Source organism: Natator depressus, chromosome 3, assembly GCF_965152275.1.
Source record: "Natator depressus isolate rNatDep1 chromosome 3, rNatDep2.hap1, whole genome shotgun sequence".
Taxonomy (NCBI): domain Eukaryota; kingdom Metazoa; phylum Chordata; order Testudines; family Cheloniidae; genus Natator; species Natator depressus.
In genome coordinates this window covers 115,766,448-115,787,234 of record NC_134236.1, presented here as the reverse complement: position 1 = coordinate 115,787,234, position 20,787 = coordinate 115,766,448, and the positions used below count along the sequence as shown (strand labels likewise).

General features: G+C 39.0%; 1 protein-coding gene across 1 annotated transcript in view; it reads left to right on the top strand.

Annotated features, from left to right (window-relative positions):
• The window catches only part of SYNE1 (spectrin repeat containing nuclear envelope protein 1), a 493,953-nt gene that overhangs the window by 263,048 nt on the left and 210,118 nt on the right, over positions 1–20,787 (top strand). Inside the window, exons 63-73 of the mRNA XM_074948627.1 lie at positions 209–362; positions 1,523–1,666; positions 3,324–3,488; positions 7,293–7,610; positions 8,033–8,188; positions 9,313–9,483; positions 10,633–10,959; positions 13,980–14,132; positions 15,460–15,627; positions 16,756–16,932; positions 18,914–19,060. Coding sequence (XP_074804728.1) covers positions 209–362; positions 1,523–1,666; positions 3,324–3,488; positions 7,293–7,610; positions 8,033–8,188; positions 9,313–9,483; positions 10,633–10,959; positions 13,980–14,132; positions 15,460–15,627; positions 16,756–16,932; positions 18,914–19,060 — 2,080 coding nt within the window. The remainder of the gene's footprint in view (positions 1–208; positions 363–1,522; positions 1,667–3,323; positions 3,489–7,292; positions 7,611–8,032; positions 8,189–9,312; positions 9,484–10,632; positions 10,960–13,979; positions 14,133–15,459; positions 15,628–16,755; positions 16,933–18,913; positions 19,061–20,787) is intronic.

Below are 20,787 nucleotides of genomic sequence, written 5' to 3'. Positions count from 1 at the left end.
GCAAGTAGCCTCAGTATTGGTACCCTTCTATATATTAGCCTGCCAAGATCTGTAGCAGTTTTCATAGGGCAGTTCAGCATATTACATGTCTCCTTTCATTCTGTCCCCCTAACAAACCTAAAACTTGAATGACTGTTTATTGCCTTATCTAATTGCTAGAATAATATGAGATACTGAATATCAACTGATATGTATTTTTAAATTGTAGTCAGCTGGAAGGAGCGCTGTCCAAATGGACAAGTTACCAGGACGATGTTCGTAAATTTTCCAGCTGGATGGACAAAGTGGAAGCGAGCATGAATGCTTCTGAGAGACAGTGTGCAGAGCTGAGGGAAAAAACAGCTGTCCTCAGTAAAGCAAAGGTTTGTTTACTGTTACTATAATCTTAAGAAAAATCCTCCGTGGTGGTATGAGTAATAGTTTTATTGTATGTTATAATGGAATAAATATTACCATGATGTCTAAACAGACAGATACAACTGTTTGATACTTAGCTTCTGTCCTGGTGTATGCACTAGAAATCAGGCAGATAGCTGTTCAGATTGAAGTCCTGTTTCCTCATTAAATTCTGCTGCTGCGGCCATTAACTGCTGGGGGGAGGAACAGTACTACAAACCATACTAGACAGGAAATCTCTCCATGGTAGGGTGAAGTTCAAATTTTGGCCAACTGACTTAAAAAAAAGCCTTAGAGATAAATCTTCTTCAAGTTTATTTTCTCATAATTCTCTCATATTCTTGTTCAAAATGGCACAATATGCTACGACATTAGAATGGACATGTTTTACTTCACAGCATTGTTTCTGTGCTGTTGTATATAACTACACGGAGTGCTGGGCAACAGTGAATCAGACCCATTCTGCATTATAGTCATACGCTGCATTTAGTTAAGTAATAATGTGTTTTGAGTCAGACATTTGATATGAGTAAATAGCCAGTTCAAGGAGTTAAGGGCCCAAAGTGAAGCCTCAGGAGCTTAATCCAGGTGGTTATTAATTGCCATGCAATGTCATTATTGCTGTTATTTCTCCAGTGAAGTCTTATGCGAGGTAGTTTCTTACACACATGCACATCCTTAACCACTTTAATATCTGAGTGCTTTTGAGTAGTGCATTAAGCAATGTGGCTAACATCTGACTGTGATTCATTCCCGCTTTCATCCTCTCCCCAGGGAGAGAGGAGTATGTGCAGTGGAGTTCTATTTTGATAGGGATCTCTGGCTTTGGATTTTTTTTCCCTAATGCATACACTGCTATGTGTTTATGAGAGAAATAGCAAGGTGGAAGAAATTAGTCTTGCACTTGGAGGAACTTGAACCATATAAATTCAGTGGGCAAAATTCCACTGTCACTTAGGCCTGTGCAGACCTATTGAGAAGAGAATCTGTAAGAGCAATATAAGTAAGCAACAAACTAATAGGCCAAAAAAACCCCACTAATTACCTTACAAACAAACAAGCTGTCTCTGGACTTGTTTGAATATTGATCATTAGTAAACCTGTTCATTTACTCTGTGTTATGCAGTTACTCAGTGAAGAAGTGTTGAGTCACAGCAGCCTATTAGAGACCATTGAAGCAAAAGGCACTGGCATGACTGAGCATTATGTAACCCAACTTGAACTCCAGGACCTCCAAGAACGATACAGGTTCCTCAAAGACAGGACAATGGTACAGTTTATCTTGTCAGTACTCCAGTGTTTTTCTTTGAGTTTGGGGTGGAGGGAGAGAGGGTCTGTTTGTTTGTTTGTTTCAGAATTTTTAATATGTATAATTTGGGGGGCAGATTTAATATCTCTGGCTATCTTGAATTCAAAAGCAAAACTCTCATTGACTTTAGAATGGCTAGGATTTCACCCACCCGAAAGCTTAGAAACATCAGTGCAAATACAAAGAAGGATTTTTGTTTGACCATGAATGCATGTCATATGACAAATGTAAACACTTTGTATTTGTACTGATGTTAAGTAATTCACCAAGGGCCTACTTTTACAGTCACTACTAAATATAGTGCTTAGTACGAGGCTGAGTTCCATTGACTTCCGTGTCATATGATCCATCAAAGTAAGTGCTACACTCAATGGTAAGTGCTGGCGGGTTCCAGCACTAGCCCAGAAGGGATTTTGGAAAGTTTGATGTCGGAGAGTGATGAAGGCTGAAGCAGTTTTAATACAGATCTTAAAAAATCATGAACTTTTGAAAATTATATGTACTTGCAGAAACTCATCTGCAGTCGCGCCACATTGGGCTGTGATTTTGTGGCATCTGATAAAATAATAATAGTGAGGGCCTGGACAAAATGTGGATGGGAAACCTAGGTGCAATAATAGTGTTGGGATTCTCTATCAGTCCTGCATAATGCTTGGGTCATTGTGGTGGAGGTGCTATCTTTTACATGAGATGTAAAAATGAAGCCTAACCCTCTTGTAGTCAGCAAAGATCTCATGGCAGATTTATTAAGCATGGGACTAAACCCTAGTGTCCTGAACAAAGTTCTCTGTTGGTAATTACAGAAATCCCCCTGCAGTTTCAGTTGCAGATAATCTTTTAGTATTGCTTCTGAAAACACCATTCTGTAATGTTGCTGACATATGATGGCTATGGTGTTGTGCCCCAGATATGGCAGTGTTTTAGGGCCAGATTGTGAAACCAGAGGGACTACTCATGAAAATGATTGTTTATCAGTTTAAGTATAGGGTTCACAGTCTAGTTCTTAGTAATCAGCAAAGTTATCTTTAGATATAGCAAAACACTGTGAGATTCTCCATAAGGAATGCTATTATATACTGTAAATAAGAGATGGAACTATTATTGTATGTAGTTGACAAGGGTCTGAACTCCTGAAAAGAAAATGGGCCAGATTCTGAGCTCACACATGTGGCAATCAGGAATAATTCCAGTTAAGTCACTGGAGTTGTGCTAGTTTAAAAACAAAGTAAGTGAAATAAAAAATCAGGTCCATTGTTAGTATTAATCAATGCTTTAACTATAAATGTTCTCAAACCAAAAGACCAGATCCAAATAGCCTCAAATTGAGTCAAAGTTCCCATCTGAATCTACATCTCTATCTTCATAGATGCCCCCTCTTTTTCTGTAATTACACAAACCATCCCCCTGAATCTAGACCGCCTGAACTTTGGGAAAGTTCAGCTCTAGATCCAAACTTTGTATTTCATTTCTAGGATTTATAGTTTACAATACTTAGTCCTGCCTTGAGTGTAGGGGACTGGGCTAGATGATCTCTCAAGGTTCCTTCCAGTTCTATGTTTCTGTGATTCTATAATCTCTTAACTGGTTGTGGCTCAAATGAAGTATTTTTAACAAACAGGAGGCTGTAACCAAATCTGAGAAACTGCTTCACTTACATCATGAGTACCAAAGAAAACTGAAGGCCTTTGAAGTATGGCTGGAAAAGGAACAGGAAAAACTTGAGTGTTTATCATATCTTGAAGGTGATGCTCAGACACATGAGTCAACACTCCAGGACCTACAGGTATAGTATGTGTGGCATGGCACTCGATCTAAATGAATTCCATCTGTAAAATACAATAACAATAATTGCATGACAGAGAGGTTGTATTCCTTGTTTATCTTGGGGAAAAAATTAAAGCACAGTAATGCATTTATTTTGCTGTTGTTTTTTAAAACATGTTCTAGACATGCAAAAGACTTACAGGGCTTGATTTTCAAGTGCACTTCAACAGGTCCTCCCATTTGCAGGCACAAATAATGACATTTACTTGATTTCTGGATGCAAATGAGAAGTCTGTTACCCATTGTATTGGCGCAAAATGAGAGTGAAATCCTGACTCCAATGAAATCAATGGCAAAAATCCCATTCACTTCAAAGGGACAAGCAATTCACCTCCAGCCTACTACTTCATCTTAAGAACGTAAGAACAGCCATACTGGGTCAGACCAAATGGTCTCACCCAGTATCCTGTCTTCTGACAGTGGCCAATGCCAGGTGCTTCAGAGGGAATGAACAGAACAGAGCAATTATCACGTGATCCATCCTCTGCTGTCTAGTCCCAGCTTCTGGCAGTTGGCAGTTTAGAGATGCCCAAAGCATGGGGTCACGTCCTTGACCATCTTGGCTAATAGCCATTTCTGAACCTATCCTACATTAACTTATTTAATTCTTTTTTGAACCCAGTTAGACTTTTGGCTTTCACAGCATCCCATGGCAATGAGTTCCACAGGTTGACTGTGTGTTGTGTGAAGAAATACTTCCTTTTGTTTGTTTTAAACCTGATGCCTGTCAATTTCACTGGGTGACCCTTAGTTCTTGTGTTACGGGAAGGTGTAAATAACTCTTCAGTTTCTCCATACCATTCATGATTTTATAGACCTCTATTATATCCATCCCCCTTAGTTGTTTCTTTTTCTAAGCTGAAGTCCCAGTCTTTTTAATTTCCCCTCATCATTTCCATTGTCCTATTCTGCATCTTTTCTAATTCTAATATATTTATTTTGAGATGGGGAAACCAGAACTGCATGCAGTATTCAAGATGTGGGCACACCATGGATTTATATAGCCTCATTACAATATTTTTTGTTTTATTATCTATCCCTTTCCTGATAGTTCCTAATATTGTTAGCTTTTTTGACCGCTGCTACACATTAAGCAGATGTTTTCAAAGAGCTATTTGACAACTCCAAGATCTTTTTCTTGAGTGGTAACATCTAGTTTAGACCTCATCATTTTGTATGTATTGTACGGATTATTGTTTCCAATATACATTTGCACTTCTCAATGATGATTTTCATCTGCCATTTTGTTGCCTTGTCACCCAGTTTTGAGAGATCCCTTTGTAACTCTTTGCAATCAGCTGTGGACTTAACTGTCTTTAGTAATTTTGTATGGTCTGCAAATTGAGCTATCTCACTGTTCATCCCCTTTTCCATAGCATTTATGAATAAGTTGAACAGCACAGGTCCTAGATCTTTGAGAGACCCTACTACTTACTTCTCTCCATTGTGAAAACTGACCATTTATTCCTACTCTTTGTTTCTTATGTTGTAACCAGTTACTGATCCATGAGAGGACCTTCCCTCTTATCCCATGACTGCTTAGTTTGCTGAAGAGGCTTTGGTGTGAGACCTTGTCAAAGGCTTTCTGAAGGTCCAAGTACACTGGGGATCCTCCTTGTCCACATGCTTATTGACATCCTCAAATAATTTTATTAGAGTGGTGAGGCATGATTTTCCTTTACCAAAGCCATGTTGATTCTTCCTCAACATATTGTGGTTCATCAAAGACTTTCTTCAGTTTCTTACAGTTCCTTTTTATGGCTCAGACTATATTACTGTTGTTATTGGTACTATTCTTTTATTTAAATAGACAGTGGAAGTAGAGCAAAAATATCAGGTAAAATCTAACATTTTCAGCTGAGTCATTCTTAGAGTTTCAGGGGTAGTTTGAACTCAGAACTCAAAGAATCAATGCCTTCGTGAACCAAAACTGGCCAAGTGGTTCACACAAACCACTGCAAACTGAAACAGGTCAGTTTTCTAGATCTCTAGATATAATATGCTTTGGGCTTTGGTTTTGTTAATTGATTTACATTTTGCACAAGGACTCTTTTGTATAAGGTATTTGCTACCCAACTAGTGGGCTCAGTCCTGCTGCCTTTCAACTCCTGGTTGAAGTCCTGTTGACTTTTAGGGATTGAGTTTTGTGACTTCCAGTTGACCCCATATATCAGCCCATAAGTCCACAGTCACACCAAACTTTCCCAGTTTTGCAGACTGCAGTAAATCTGGCCTGAATTTGAGTCTTTAAAGGGAAAACTTTGTACAACTCTCAGTCTACGATATAGTTAACAGTATTACAGTAAAGTATTGTCAGGTTCTAAAAGCCAGAACTAAAGGGATCTGAAGATGAAACATGATACCACTTTTTCTCTAAATCAGCTGAAATAAATCCATACTATCACATTAGAGTGTATTTTGTTCATTGAGTCTTAAGTCTTTCATGACTTAGCAACTGAGTGAGAGAGTTGTTTTTTTTTTAGTCCTGTTCTTGACCTAGCAATAACACAAAAGGGCTATACAGTATTAATCAAATATAACATATTTATAAAGTTGGTGGGACAATTTGTAATTTAGGGCTGCAAATGTGAAATACCCACTATCTTACACGTGATTTTTTAAAGGGATTAAAGTCAGTGTGGATATGCTGTCTACAAAATTATACTTTTAAAAATATTTACATGGAAGGAAAGTTTCTTAAAATTAAGGATGGGATATTTGTTCCATAGAAATAAATGTGAAAAGAAGTATATGTTTCAGGTTGCTGTGTTCTTCTCTTGTGCAGTGTTTGAACAGATGGTCCCTTCTTGGATTTTTTATTAAAGCCATTTTCATTCTGTTCCGGAATTAACAGCAGAAACCCAAGTGTGTCTTCTGTTTCAAATATCTTCATCAGAAAACTGGGGACCATCATATTCTGTAATTTGGCTAGCCCATTTTGGTATCAAATGGATTTATGACGAACCTGAATTGCACAGTCTCAAAATAAAACCAGACTGGCTTAATACCCTGGAGGAGAAAGTTAATATCAGGACCTGGCAACAGTCTAACAGAGTAAAAACCAGCACGTTGTAATTCTTAACTATAAAGGACGCCGGGAATTAGTTTGTAATTGTATATGAAATATTTACAGGGAAAATACTGGTATATTTATTACTAAAAAATCTGGGCCATAAATCTCCAAACCAGCTGTTTCCTGATTTTGTATGCCTTTTTTTCAATCAACTTTCTTTAAAACGTGGTACCCTTTGTGGCTGTTTTTACCTACATAGGGCAAAAATAAGCATCTGGCTAAGAGCAATGGAAAACAGGTCCAGGAATCTAATGAAACAGATTTGGTTTTAAAAGTTACCACATTAGCAAGCTAATAGTATCCTGGCTGCCAGCCCAAAAGCCTTGAGTTCAAGGATGTGCTGAATGGGCTCAGGGATCCCAAGTGCCCATGCCAACAAAGATGACAAATGTTTTGGAAGTTATGATCAGCTCAGCAGCTAAGGGAGGAACATATAGCACATTTTGGCCATAAATGTATCCCTTAATTCATTGAGCAACATTAGTGATTGTGTCAAAAAAAATCTCTGCCAGGCTGGGTTAGTTAAGATGTTCACAACCAGATGCATGACCCAATACACTGGGTCATGTCATGGCTCCATTGAAGTCAAAGGGAGTGTGGAGCTAGGGTTTTATCTACTCTGCAAAACATGCTAACCACTGTTAGTGTAAAACATGTGAAGAAGTTATCCCTGTAATTGTACACTTGCAGGAACTACAGGTCAATTGTGCAGAGGGACAGGCATTACTAAATGCAGCGCTCCATGGCAGGGAGGAGGTGATATCTTGGGGCATACCCCAGATAGAAGACAGAGCACTGGAGTCCATGCGACAGGATTGGCAAGTTTACCAGTACAGGCTTTCTGAGGCCAGGACCCAGCTAAACACCACTCTGAATAGACTGAGGTTAATGGAGAAAAAGTTTCAGAAGGTAGATGACTGGCTTAAGACCCTGGAGGAGAAAGTTAATATCAGGACCGGGCGGCAGTCTGAGAGAGCAACAAAGGAGATGCAGCTACAGCAAATGAAGGTAATGACTGTCCATCTATTTGAGCAACACTGTATATATCACACATGGTGTATACATTACAGTGTAGTTCTACTATGAAAAATGACTGTAAATACGACATTGCCATTGTCTCTCAGGGAGTCTAGATCAAACTTGGTCCGCTTACAGGTGAAGAGATGATTTTGCCAGAGCTGTAATCTCAGTGTGGGATCTGGAATTTAATTGGCCTGTAGAGTGCATTGGCACAACTGAAAGAAGAGTTTGGTCCTGGAACTGGAATCTGTTCAACTCTTTTCTTGATGAGGGAACCAGAATCGAATCCAGCACACTCTCCCATCATGGTGTTGACTGTCTCTGCTGTACTGACCAGAGTAAACAACTACATTTCCAGTGTTAAGATACATGGTTGATACACTTGGTAATGTCTGTCTTCTTTGTCTCAGAAGTGGCATGAAGAAATAACAATCTACAAAGATGATGTTGAAGAAGTTGGGGCATTAGCTCAGCAAATCCTGGAGGAAAGTCATACCACCAGTAGAATGGGAAATCAAGCTACCCAGCTTACCTCTCGGTACCAAGCTCTGATCCTTCATGTACTGGTAAGTAATGGCAATTCATTCATTCATTATAATATTATGCAATGTCAGCAAAGGGGGAGACACAGGTAGGTATTATTTACTGGGCACGGTTACCACAAATTATTCATTGATATAGAATCCTCAATCATATAATGTGCACATACAAGAACCCTCCCCTCTCTAGATTTCAGTGGGCTAGATGGATCAGGGCATTGTTAATAGGAAACAGACCTTTCAGCCAACTTCTGCAGTAATCGTAAATTGTCACCATGTCATGGGTGTTAAGCAATCTGTGTGAAATGTGTTGGTAGTCTGATTCTGTTTTCCTATAGACAGTTTGTGTAAGTTATCTACATCACAAAAAATATCCTCACAGGAGATACGGACTGATACCTCTCTTGGCAGTCCCAGCAGACAACTTGAGGGTTCAGTGTGCATGGACATTGAATGAATTTTAGAGACGTGCCTTCAGGTTGTCATGGAGGCGCATTGGTAGGGCGTTGTGGGGAAACTTGAACTGGCAAGGTCCATCTTGCAGATCACTTCAGATTATGGTACTTTCAATCTGACACCTCTCACAATCACTAAGCGTACATCTACACTTAAAACACTGCAGCGGCACAGCTGCACCACTTCAGTGCTTCAGTGAAGATGTTACCTATGCCCACAGGAGAGCTCCTCTTGTCGGGATAGGTACCCCAGGTGCCCAAGAGACGATAGCTTTGTCAATGGAAGAATTATCCCAGCAACCTAGAACTGTCTACGCTGGGAGTTAGGTCAGTTTAACTGTGTTGCTCAGGGTTGTGCATGTTCACCTACATAATTTCCTAGTGTAAACCAGGCCTAAATTCACTTAAAAATATAAAATAGAATTTATCACCTGTACCCTCCCCCTTTAGTGCTAAAATATTACTCCATTTTAACATTAGTGATTGCTATACACACATGTTGAAAAGAGAATACAGAAAATCCCCATGAGAACAATTATCTGGTGGATATAAAAGGAATGAATTACAAGTCAATGAACTTCGTAAATTGATTATTCTTTCATAAAATAGTATTTTGTTGCTTTTATTAAACGTTTTCTTGTCAAGAAGTGGACAATGATAAGCATTTCACTTTCTGTTTCCAACATTTGTTTGAAGGAACAAATAAAGTTCCTGGAAGAAGAGATTCGAAGTATGGAAGAGTCAGAATTAGCTTTCTGCACTTACACAGATTGGTATGGAGCCACTAGCCAGAACTTAAAAAATGTGGTAACCAAGACTGGTGTAGTGGATAAAACAGCAATGGAGAAGAAAATGCAGAAACTAGAGGTACAGTACACTTGAACTTGGGATTTGTTAATCATTTTTCTTCATGAGTTAAGTCACATACACTAGTCCACATTTAATAGTGTACCTCCAGTTACTCAGAATTCTGATTCCAACAGTCCAGAGTAGTTAGCAGCATAGCAAACATTGGGTGTAAAATTTGATGTTCTCCTAGTGTGTGGAATTTGATGACATTGGATTAATAGTTTGGTAACTCTTCATAGTGAAATTCATCTTAATCCCATTCTTCGAATAGAGGGTGTTTATATTTTGATTTAGTTTAAAATAAGACACCCAAATAATCATGTGGTATAAATTTTATTATAGAAATGTATTGTGGGGGAACAAAACTCTTCCTTTCCTCCCACTGAACTAACCCAGTGGTAAAACTCACACTTTACCTCAGAGTTGTGAATGAATTCCTCAGTCTCCTTGCAATATTTAAACCTACTATGCCAAAGAACAGCTTTCAACTATTCCACATTATCTTGTGCACTTTGTATTTGACAAACTCCATAAATAAAATTTCCTAGTTCAACTCCTGAAATTTCACCACCTCTGGCTGATTTCTATTACGTGGTTTTAAAACATTGTATCTTTAATGAAAGCTTTAATTCCTTTCTGAGATGCACACTGTTTTGTTTTTCTCGTTAGCCATACTTAATGAGCAGTGGAGAATGAAAGAATTATATTTTCTTGTATCTGTTCCACTTAAGCCAGCTTTTGAAATATTGACCAAAGTGATAAACCATGTAGTATTCACACTACGTCTACTGTCAGCATTCATTATATTGCAATAAAACAGTACAGTGAATTTGAACTGTTTAGTTATTTGTTTTAAAGTGAATTTCTTGATTATGAAAAGTGATGAGCTGATAGTCTTGGAGAGAGAAGTCCGGATCCTGAGTTGGCAATATTGTGTTGAATTACAGCATGAACAGCACAAGTGCAAGCTTTTCCACACTTCCCTGCTAATGCATCTCATCATGGTACTGCAAGCAGTGAGAAGTTCGCTCAATCTCTTTGGCCTCGGTAGTTTGAAAAAGATATTGTTACTAGCATCTCTTTGACATAAAAATGAAAACAAAGGAAAATGAAAGGGAAAAAGACTCAGTCTGCTTTCTCTGTTAATCTCCATATTTTCCTTCACAGCTTCTATTGAGTGACATGGATGTAGGCCACAATTTGCTGAAATCTGCCCGTGAGAAAGGTGATCGGGCTATTAAATACATGGAGGAAAATAAAGCTGACCAGTTAAGGAAAGAGATTGGTGATTACATGGAGCAGCTTGAAGAGCTGGCCAGCTCTGTCAGGAAGGAGCATATGGCCTTAGAGAAGTGCCTCCAGTTGTCAAAGGAATTCTCAGACAAGTACAAGGCACAGACTCAGTGGCTTACAGAGTACCAAGCCATATTGCACACTCAAGTGGAGCCCAAAACTGAATTATATGAGAAGAAGGCCCAGTTATCCAAATACAAGGTAAGAATTGATGCTGTGACTCCATTGTATGAATGAAGTTTTGAGCTAGAAGTCCTTGAGGTCCAAGTTTTCAGCTGTGGGGGCCTTAATAGATTCCATGAGATCCCTTATCTGGATGCTCAAATCATAAATGCATAGTATCTGTGCCAGAGAGCCAGTGTAAGCATCCAAATGTGGAATTTGGGTGCCATAATAAGTTCTCCATGTTTGAAGATTACCCACCTGGGGCCAATTTTTGTTCTCATTTACATGGAATAAGTATGGAGTAACTCCACTGATATCAATAGTTATTCTGGATTTAAACTAGTTTAAGTGACAATAGAATTTGACCTGCAGTCTTCTGGAACTTTTCTGTCACAGCTGACATTGCCTCCTTATGCTTTTGTTTTCTTGCTATATTTAAGTTTTCTATAGAATGGAAATAGGTTATAGTGCTATATATGGTACTATTTACCACAAAGATAATGAGAATTAACCTGAAAACTGAGGGCCAGATTCAGAGGTGACATAAATGATGGTGCAAATTATATGGTGGTAACTCATAGAAGTTGTTATTGTTTAAAACATCGTGGGGATTGGAAGGGCAAGGATGTAGCAGGGAAAGCAACTAATAGGAGGGTGAAAAGGAAATCAAGATAGACCTCTAATTAGTGCTTTTCCGACTACACACTGCCACCTCTGTGTGTAAATTACAAGAGTAACATGTGTAAGTTACACATTTCCTCATTTAGCTTCCCCTACTCGGGATCTGAATTACACACTTTTTGTTGCACCTTTCCTTTGTATTCCTGAAGTGCATAAGTTTTCTCCTAGCGATACATGCTAATATAGATAATGTACTGCATGCAGTTGTTCGTATTGCCTCTGATTTTAACCCTGAATATTGAAGGCATGCGAACTCCTTCTCATCAGTCTACTAGTTTTGTAGGTGTAATGATACAATGAATTGAGCCAAATTTTGTTCCGCAATACACTAAAGTCAGTGGGGTTACTCTGGATTTATGCTGATGTAGCTGAAAGCAGAATTTGGCCATGCCACACATTTGGCTAATTTAAAATACCTGTTGATTTATTAAATGGTCTGAAAAATTCCAGCCTGTGTTGGCCTGAGACAAAAGATGCACAATTGAGAACTCTTCTGAGATGTTGTTTTATATTATATTATATTATATTATTTTATTTTGTAAACTAAACCTGAAACTGAAAGTTCCAGTTTAGTTGACATGGGAGATTGTAGGCTCCATTGCTTTTAATTTTAAAAGCATTATAAAAATATTAAGAATTAAAATAGTTTGAGAGAGACAGGGTGCGTGAGGAAATATCTTTTATTAGACCAATGTCTGTTGGTGAGAGACACAAGCTTTTGAGCCCTTCTTCAGGCCTGGGAAACATACTCAGGGTATGTCTACACTTAAAATGGTACAGTGGAACAGAGAGGGGTTCTCCTGTCAGTAATCCACCTCCCTGAGAGGCAGTAGCTAGGTTAATAGAAAAATTCTTCCATCTACCTAACACTGTATAAATGGGGACTTAAGTAGGTTTAACATTGCCACTCTAGGGTGTAGATTTTTCACATCCTTGACCGACATTGGTTTTACTATCTAATTTTCTACTATTGACCAGTCCACAAAGTAGTGGAACAGATTGTTTATCACAGTAGTTAACATATATTTCAAGGGACCATTCAAGTTGAAGTGGCTTGTTAATACCCCTTCAGTCATAGGGAGGGAAGGAAGGGAGAGCGGAAAAAAAGGCAGTTGATGTATGGGGTTGTTAATGGGTTACAGATTGTTGTAATAAGCCATAAATCCAATGTCTGTTCAGTCCATGATTTTTAGCATCTAGCAAAGTTACAAAGTTAAGCTCCCAGGCTCATCTTTTGAAAGTGTTGTGCAGTTTTTCTTTGAGAATAAGGACTAAGAGGTCAGATAAAGAGTGATAGTTTTGTGAAAAATGTTCGTCCACAGGTGATAAGGGTGTTTTTGTCTATTATCATTTTCCTGTGTGAGTTTATTCAAGAGCATAGTGAGTGTGATTTCACCCATATAGTTACTGGGGTATGTCAGGAACTGGATGATGTGCACCACATGTTGTGATAGGTATGACCCATGGATCTTGAATGGTGTGTTGTCAGTGGTGTTGATCATCGTCATAGTGGAGAGATGTCTACAGGTTTTGCATCTGTTGTTCTGGCAGGGTCTGAGTATGTTTCCCAGACCTGAGGAAGAGCTCTATGTAAGCTGAAAAGCTTGTCTTTCTCACCAACAGAAGTTGGTCCAATAAAAAATATTATCTTACTTAGCTTATGTCTCTAATATCCAACACGGCTACAACTACATTGCAAACAAAAATAGTTTTTTAACATTTACCATTGTACCAAGATAATAACTCTGCAAAAATAAAAATTGCAACAACGATATAAATCACCCACCTTATTAGTGTCTTTGTAACGCACCACAGGGCTGCAGATGTTGCTTGTGACTCTCAGGCATCACTATGCCTATGAGGAAGCCAATATCTGACATCATGTGCACACACTGCCATTGTTTCATTTGTTGCTTTTAAAAAGGCAGGAATAAGGGGACAGTTGACCAGATCGTGTCCCTTTGTAGAGATTCCCCTTGCATCATCCCATTAAGGGGGATGGAGTTTATCTCCTGGAAAAGGCCGTGGGGTCCATCCCCAAACCTGCAGGTTATAGCCATGTGCTCAGAGGCACTCTGCTGCTGCACCAGCTCTGGCCTCTAGCACTTGCCCCCTCCACCTCCCCCCCACACACATGCTCACTCTCTTATTGTAGCTGCCCCTAGAATTCCTGAGGGGGCTCCAAGGAAAAAATAATACAGCCCTGGGGACTGGTTGGGGAAGGATAGTGCCGCAGAGGTGGCTGCGCCCTCTACTGTAGGAGAAGGGGGAGCTCCATAATTAGAGGGGACCCTTTGAGCCTGGAATTTAAGGGAAGTGATCTTACCATATTCTGTTTACAGTATATTTTTTCACTATAATGCTTGCACTTGTAGTCAGTACAACAGACGGTGCTGTCCCACGAGCCTTCGATAAAATCAGTGACTGAAAAAGGAGAAGCCCTTCTTGAACTTGTGCATGACGTTACTTTAGGGGACAACATTCAGAAACTTCAGGCCAATTACCAGGAACTCTGCAATGTGGCAAAGGTAAAAGAAATCAGCAAGGGACCTGTGGGATCCTTTCATGTCACTAACACACAATATGAGAAATGTTTTTGTTTTTTTCCAGTTTAAAGGGTTGAGGTTTTTTCCTGTGGGTGACATTTCATCCCAATGCAGAGGGCTAGCAAAAGCCCCCTTTATGTGGGGTTTACAAGGTGCACTGGGTCTCGTGTGAGCTCTCTGCAGTGAGGTAAATTATTACTTAAGTAAATATCACAAGGAAAGCTCAAATGAGTATTGAGGTACTAGGGGAGAAGTCTCCTCTTGAAACTTACGGCTTAAAGGAGAGTGGTTAAAAGATATCAGTGACCACTCTGAACTTGAAGAGTGGGCCAACTCTATCAGAAACAAGCCTATGACCTTAGAGACTTAGCAAAGGAATTCTCAGACAAGCACAAGGCACAGATAAGTGTCTAATCATCTCAATGCATAAAAATAGTTTCCTGAGTAAATGACACTTCAAAAGTAAAAATGTCCTTGAATCACATCACTTTGTACAGTGTTCCTGCCAGATCCCACAAGCTAGGCATGGCTGAGATCACAAAGGAAAATTTACTTAAGTAATTTTAATTAGTTAATGAGTATATAATACTTTGAAAATGTAATGCTGATATATCTATATCTATATATATATAATGTGTTATTCCTAAAGCTCTTCACAGGTGATGCCTCCAACAGTACTAAGCTACAGTAAAACTGCATAGTGTCCCTTTAATTGCTATTCCACCTTCCCCTGGCGGACAAAGAGAGAACCAAATTTGTGGATGTCTTTTTGTTTTGTTTTGTTGTGTGAGTTATAATTTACAGGAACAAAATGATGCTTCTCTGAATGATTTTTATTGTGTTAGATTTGTTGTTTGGCAACCTGGGTGATTTCAACTCTAGCATATATACATGAATTTAAACAGACAAAAATCCACAGTAAAATATATTTTAAAAGGACACTATCATTTTAAAAGTAACATTCTTGTCTGTTGTTTTTTCTACTATAATTACAAGTAACGTGTGCGATTACTGTAAGTGACAAGGATTAACTACTTTTCAAGTTGATAGTCCCCCTTTTAAAAAAAACCCTCAATTTTCTTTATCGTTAATATTTTTGTACTTTTTTTTAAATTGTGCCCAACCCATACTGATGCAAGAAGTTCTTCTGATGTGTTCATTGTGGTCTAGACCTATAAGCACTACTCCTATGAATAAATAGTTTGCAGGATCAGTCTCTTAGTAACTTTTCAGGTTTCAAAGCAACTTTTGACATCCTTTCTCTTGTAAGTATCTCTAAAATTGTATTTCGGTTTATATGGTCCCACAGGCACATGTTGAAAGCTTGGAGGTGAAAGTAAAAGAGCATGAAGATTATAACAGTGACTTACAAGAAGTGGAAAAGTGGTTGTTACAGATGTCCAGTAGGCTGGTCACTCCTGACCTTATGGAGAGCAGCAGCGTAGAAATAATAACTCAGCAACTAGCCAACCACAAGGTAGGTCTTGTGTTTGAACACATGTCATTTAGTCAGTAAAAATAAAAAATATTACTCCAGCAATTCCCCATCTCAGTTCTGGAGCTGTAACTTTTTTATCACCCTTTTCTGTACTTACTTGAATATCTGTAACATTGACTGGGTTGACAAGAATAACTTGATGCACTCACTGTCTACATCCAGATCAGTGTGTTTCTGATTCATGTCACCTTCAGTGAGCAGCAGTGACATAATGTGAAAGTTATGTATATATGTCTTAATTTTGTATTCAATTTTCTCCATTTCATGCTGAGAAGAAATAGACCTCAAGAGGCAGAGCTGGGCCCTCCTACCCTGGGACACTATTGATTCCTGACTCTTGGGAGGACAAAAACCTCCTAGTTTTTAGAAGAGTTTGTATTATAATTCTCTCTTGTTATTAGGTTGTAAAATACCCTCAAATGCTCTCATGGAAGGCATAATTATTGCTAGCAACCCACTGCTGTGGTTGGTACACACTGAAGTTAAAGAGAGTCAAAATCCTTGCCTCAAAATGCCTTCAACCTATGGACCAGATAATGATGTCCTAACTTATTTTGGTTAGTATGTTACTCCTTAAGTAGTTTCATTGTGTGAAATCCTGGTTCCCTTGAAGTCAATGGCATAATTCCCATTTACATCAATGGGGCTAGGATTTCATCCATTGTTCTTAATGGGACCACTTTTGGATCAATTACTGTCAACATCAAAATCTGACTCTAATATTAGATTTGACATGAAAAAGCGGTGATAAGCAGCAACAGAGAGGGACTGTTGACAAGGAAAAATGAAAGTTACTCAATTTAGGACAAAGCACATCATGTTGGTTCATTTAAGATGTTTGTAATATGTCTAGAGGATACCTATGTATGTGAATTTGCTGTATTCTGTTGATTAAGTGACAGACTAGGATCTCTTGGGTGACAAAGGCTTTAAGACAGATTGTACAGTCTAATAGCTGGAACATAACCGTTTTCTCATGAAATCTAATCACAAATACATTTAAGAAAAATATTTAAGCATATGAGTTGCTTTAAGAAGTCATCACTCAGAAGTGGTTTTACTATCGAAGTATTTCTTTATGGGTTTTTTTAACTTTTTTTTTTTTAGGCAATGATGGAAGAGATTGCAGGATTTGAAGACCATTTGAACAGCCTTAAAAATAAAGGTGACTATTTGATCAATCGATGTGCAGAACATCTTCAAGCAAAATTTAAGCAAAACACACAAACCCATCTGCAGGGGACAAAAGACAGTTATTCAGCCATATGCAGCACAGCTCAGAGAGTAAGTCTATTTTTTTTTCAACAATGTATATCGGATATAACTATAAGCAACATGCTGGTTATGTACAGTATTGTAGTAATTCTGTGCAGGATGGGAATAATGTATTAGAATTTCTGAAATAATTTGATGTTTCATGAAATTGTTTAAAAACTGACTCTACATGTTACTAAGGTAACTGTGCCATCATTCCTTATGCTACAGATAAATTGATTAAAGTGGCCATTTTTTGTCATAATTTGTACTCCACATAAGCCCAGATTGATTTAAAATCCCTATTTACAGGGGTATGCAAATGTATTATTAATATAAAATCAGAGAAACATGGTCTCCATCCAGGAAGGGACTAAGTTTTTTCATCAAATTTTAGAAAAAGAGTTTGACTGTATTTTATTATTAAAGCATAAAGGTTAAGTTTGGCTAAATAAATAAATAAAATCCACGTGTATAGCTCCATGCAGTATATAATAAAAGGTGTTAAAAATCAGCTGAGGTTGAAATTCTATTGAAGTTTATTTGTTTTAAGCAAGCTTAGGTTTAGATTGAGTCATATAGGCCCAGATTCTGCAAACACTTGCCCACTCGCTTCACTTTATGCAGTATGAGTTGTCCCAGTGAACTCAATGGAATTGTTCACAGTGGGTAAAGTGAAATATGTTGGTAATTCTTCACAGGATTGGGGCAGTAGTGAAGTCTGTTTCAACTCTTTTTAGAGTGAAATTCATCCCTATTAAGACAACCTTGTGTGGAGTCCTCTTCGTTGGGGTGAACTTCATACTTAGTGTCAGCAGTTTAGGAACATCCGTCACTAGCAACTGATGATGTGCTAGGAAATTCTATCTTCCCTGGCACAATAGAAGAGTCTTAGCTCGGCCATCCTGTTGATCCAGTTAGCAGAAAGGGCCATTTTCTTTAAAAAGGTGGGGGAGGGGTGGGGGTGTGTGTGTGTGTGTGCGCACGCGCGCAGAAAAGACATAAAATGAAAAGTAATGAATAAAGATACAAAAACAACCTAATAATCACTTCATTCCATCTCTGTTTATTTTCCCTCCTAAAATCTCTGGGCTACACGGTGTCTGTTTCCTCCTCAAGTGTCCAAGACACGGTGAGAGCATCAGGTGCTTTCCTCCCTCTTGCACCCCTGACTTCACGGGGCGAGACACCACTGCAGGGTTTGCTCTCACAAGACTCCACAGTGGTAGGGCTGCTAGTCCCCACTGGCAGTAGAATCATGGTTCTGCCTCTCTGTATGAGCCAGCAGATCTGACCAACCATAAAAGGGAGTGTTCAATGCACTCCCTACGTAGATTTAACTAACTATGGCATGGTGGGTTGCTCCAGAAAGCATAATGCCCCCCAAACCTCTGCACTGCCCCCCCACATAGATGGACTTGTATCTACAAGGCATAACCAAGCCTTTATTTGAAAATTTCTCTATTAAAAGTCCAGAGCTTAAATTTTCAACAATTAATTAAGCATCATTAAAGAAATTGACAGTAGCATATGCTTTCCCATTAAGAAAAATAAATATTAACATGCCAAATAAGCAACAGTCATCGCCATTCAGAGTTATTAATCTAAACTCCCTGAAAAGTGTGTGAAATTGCCTCATCCTATTCAATTAAGGTATATTACATTATATTTCTAGAATGTGATGTAGCTGAAGTACAAAAACAGGATATTCTGGATGTTATACTAGACTGATTTCGTGTTTTTTAAAGCATCTGAAGTTTGAATAAGATTAGAGAATTTAATGTGCACTAGGGAACTTCTAGTGCTTTCCAGCAAGTTCCACCATGGGCCAGTTAGTGCACCATGGTGCAGGCACTGTGTAGACAAGCCCTTAGTCTCTCTTGAAAATTTTACCTAATATCTGAAAAATACAGCTTGGTTGGAGTTTGAGAGACCTGCATTTCATATTCTCTTCCTTTTTTTTATATCAGTGTCAGAAGTGTCAATGACCTTACTGTTCTTTTTATTCTAGGTGTACCAGAGTTTGGAACATGAACTCCAGAAGCATGTTAACCATCAGGATACTCTACAACAGTGTCAGGCTTGGCTCTCTACAGTCCAACCAGAGTTAAAACCAAGCATATGGCCACCTTTCAGCCTGGCAGATGCAGTTAAGCAGGTAAAAGTTGTGCACATGAGCAACATTTTGAGCAAACTGGGTTTATACACTCAATTATCCTTTTTGGTGTGAATCCAAGTAAGTGCTTAATATTAGCAGAAAACTGCCTCTGTGGCTCTTCACTCATGGAAACTTCAGAGCCTCACTGGCTACTCCCAGTTCCAAGGGTTAAATGTTCATGCACTAGAGGCAGCATAATGCAGTTTTAGGCACCATGCACCTACTCCATCCTAGGACTGTGTGACTCTTGCTAGCCCAGCATCATAAGTGAAAATAAGATATTTGAACATAAAGTTGAGCAACTCAATAAACATGCTCAGAGATTTCATTGTAGAGCTTAACACTGAGTTTCCCTGTCTGCCTAGCCACCCATCTATCCATTTGTCTATTTATGTTCTTGTACCAGCCCCATTACAGTGGTGTCATTGGCGCATAGTGGTGTCATGGGGAAATTTTTAAAAGGTTTCAGCCTGAGGTTATTGGGTTGTCCCTGGCTGACAGCTTTCTTGTGGAGTTCTGCCAGGGACAGGAAGCAAGGAGATATGTAGGCTCCCCAGAACCTCACACTAAAGTATGGGACTTGAAAAAATGCATCCCTTCCACACACTCCAATGGAAACCAAACAGTGACGGGTGGCAGACACTCCTTTTCATGGCACATCAGCACTTGGAAGTTGGTACAGAAGATCTGTCCCCAGATGCTTCCAGGATTTTTTTATTTTATTTTGAAGCGCAGAAGGCTAAGTTCAAAGGTGATCAGTTCGTCTATCCACAGCTGAACAGGGGAGTTCTCTCAGATCCTAGAACCACTGAAAATAATGTTGGCTTTTGGATAGGAATACTGACTGTCTCAACCATCAGGACTAGGAGACCTTGGTAGCAGTGGTGATGATGATGATATAAATGACAAGACAAGTAGATAGTGGAGCGCAGAAACTGGAGAGCTCATGTATGAATTTCTGCATCTCCAGACAGCTACATGCTTTGCAGCCATCACACTGGAGTTGTGGCGGGGTGGCCTCCATAGTCATCCAACCATTCTCTATGGTGGGGCCAGTTATGGGAGATGGCTTTTCTGTAGGATACAGTTTCCTTACCAGCCACACATGACGTTAGTAGGTAAGTTTTAGTGCTGTGCTCTGTCAACCTGAAATGAAGTATCTCTGGTCTTGTACAGCTTGTATATCCCATAGGTCCCAATCCATCTGACAATGTCCTTATCTGAGATCTGATTTTGGATGCATGGATGCAGAATCACTCTGTCATACAAAAATTACCTTAAGGAATTTTCCATGTCCTGTGTCCCTTTTTGTGGATTTTGACCTCTTCTGGGTTTTTTCCCCATACAGAAAGGAAGCATGAAGTTAAGGTGTTGTCATAAGACTCTGATACCTTAGAAAGTAATTTGAAATTGTTGTTGTTTCATTTTTACTTGATTATTTTTAATACTTAACTATTTTGCATAAATTTTGAGCCCTGGATTAAAATTGAACTGATATGAAGCTGCACATTCAGAAATTTAGGGTCATATCACCTACATATAGTAGTGGAGGGGACTCATGCCACAGATTATGGCTGGGCAGGATAGGGAAGGAGAAAGTACCACCCCTGTAGCATTGTTTTTCCCTTCCCTTGAGCCTCTTTGAAAGAGTTCTTCAGGGACTGGTTTTCACTCCGTGGTGGGGCCAGTTATGGGAGACCATTTTTTTCTATAGGATACAGTTTCCT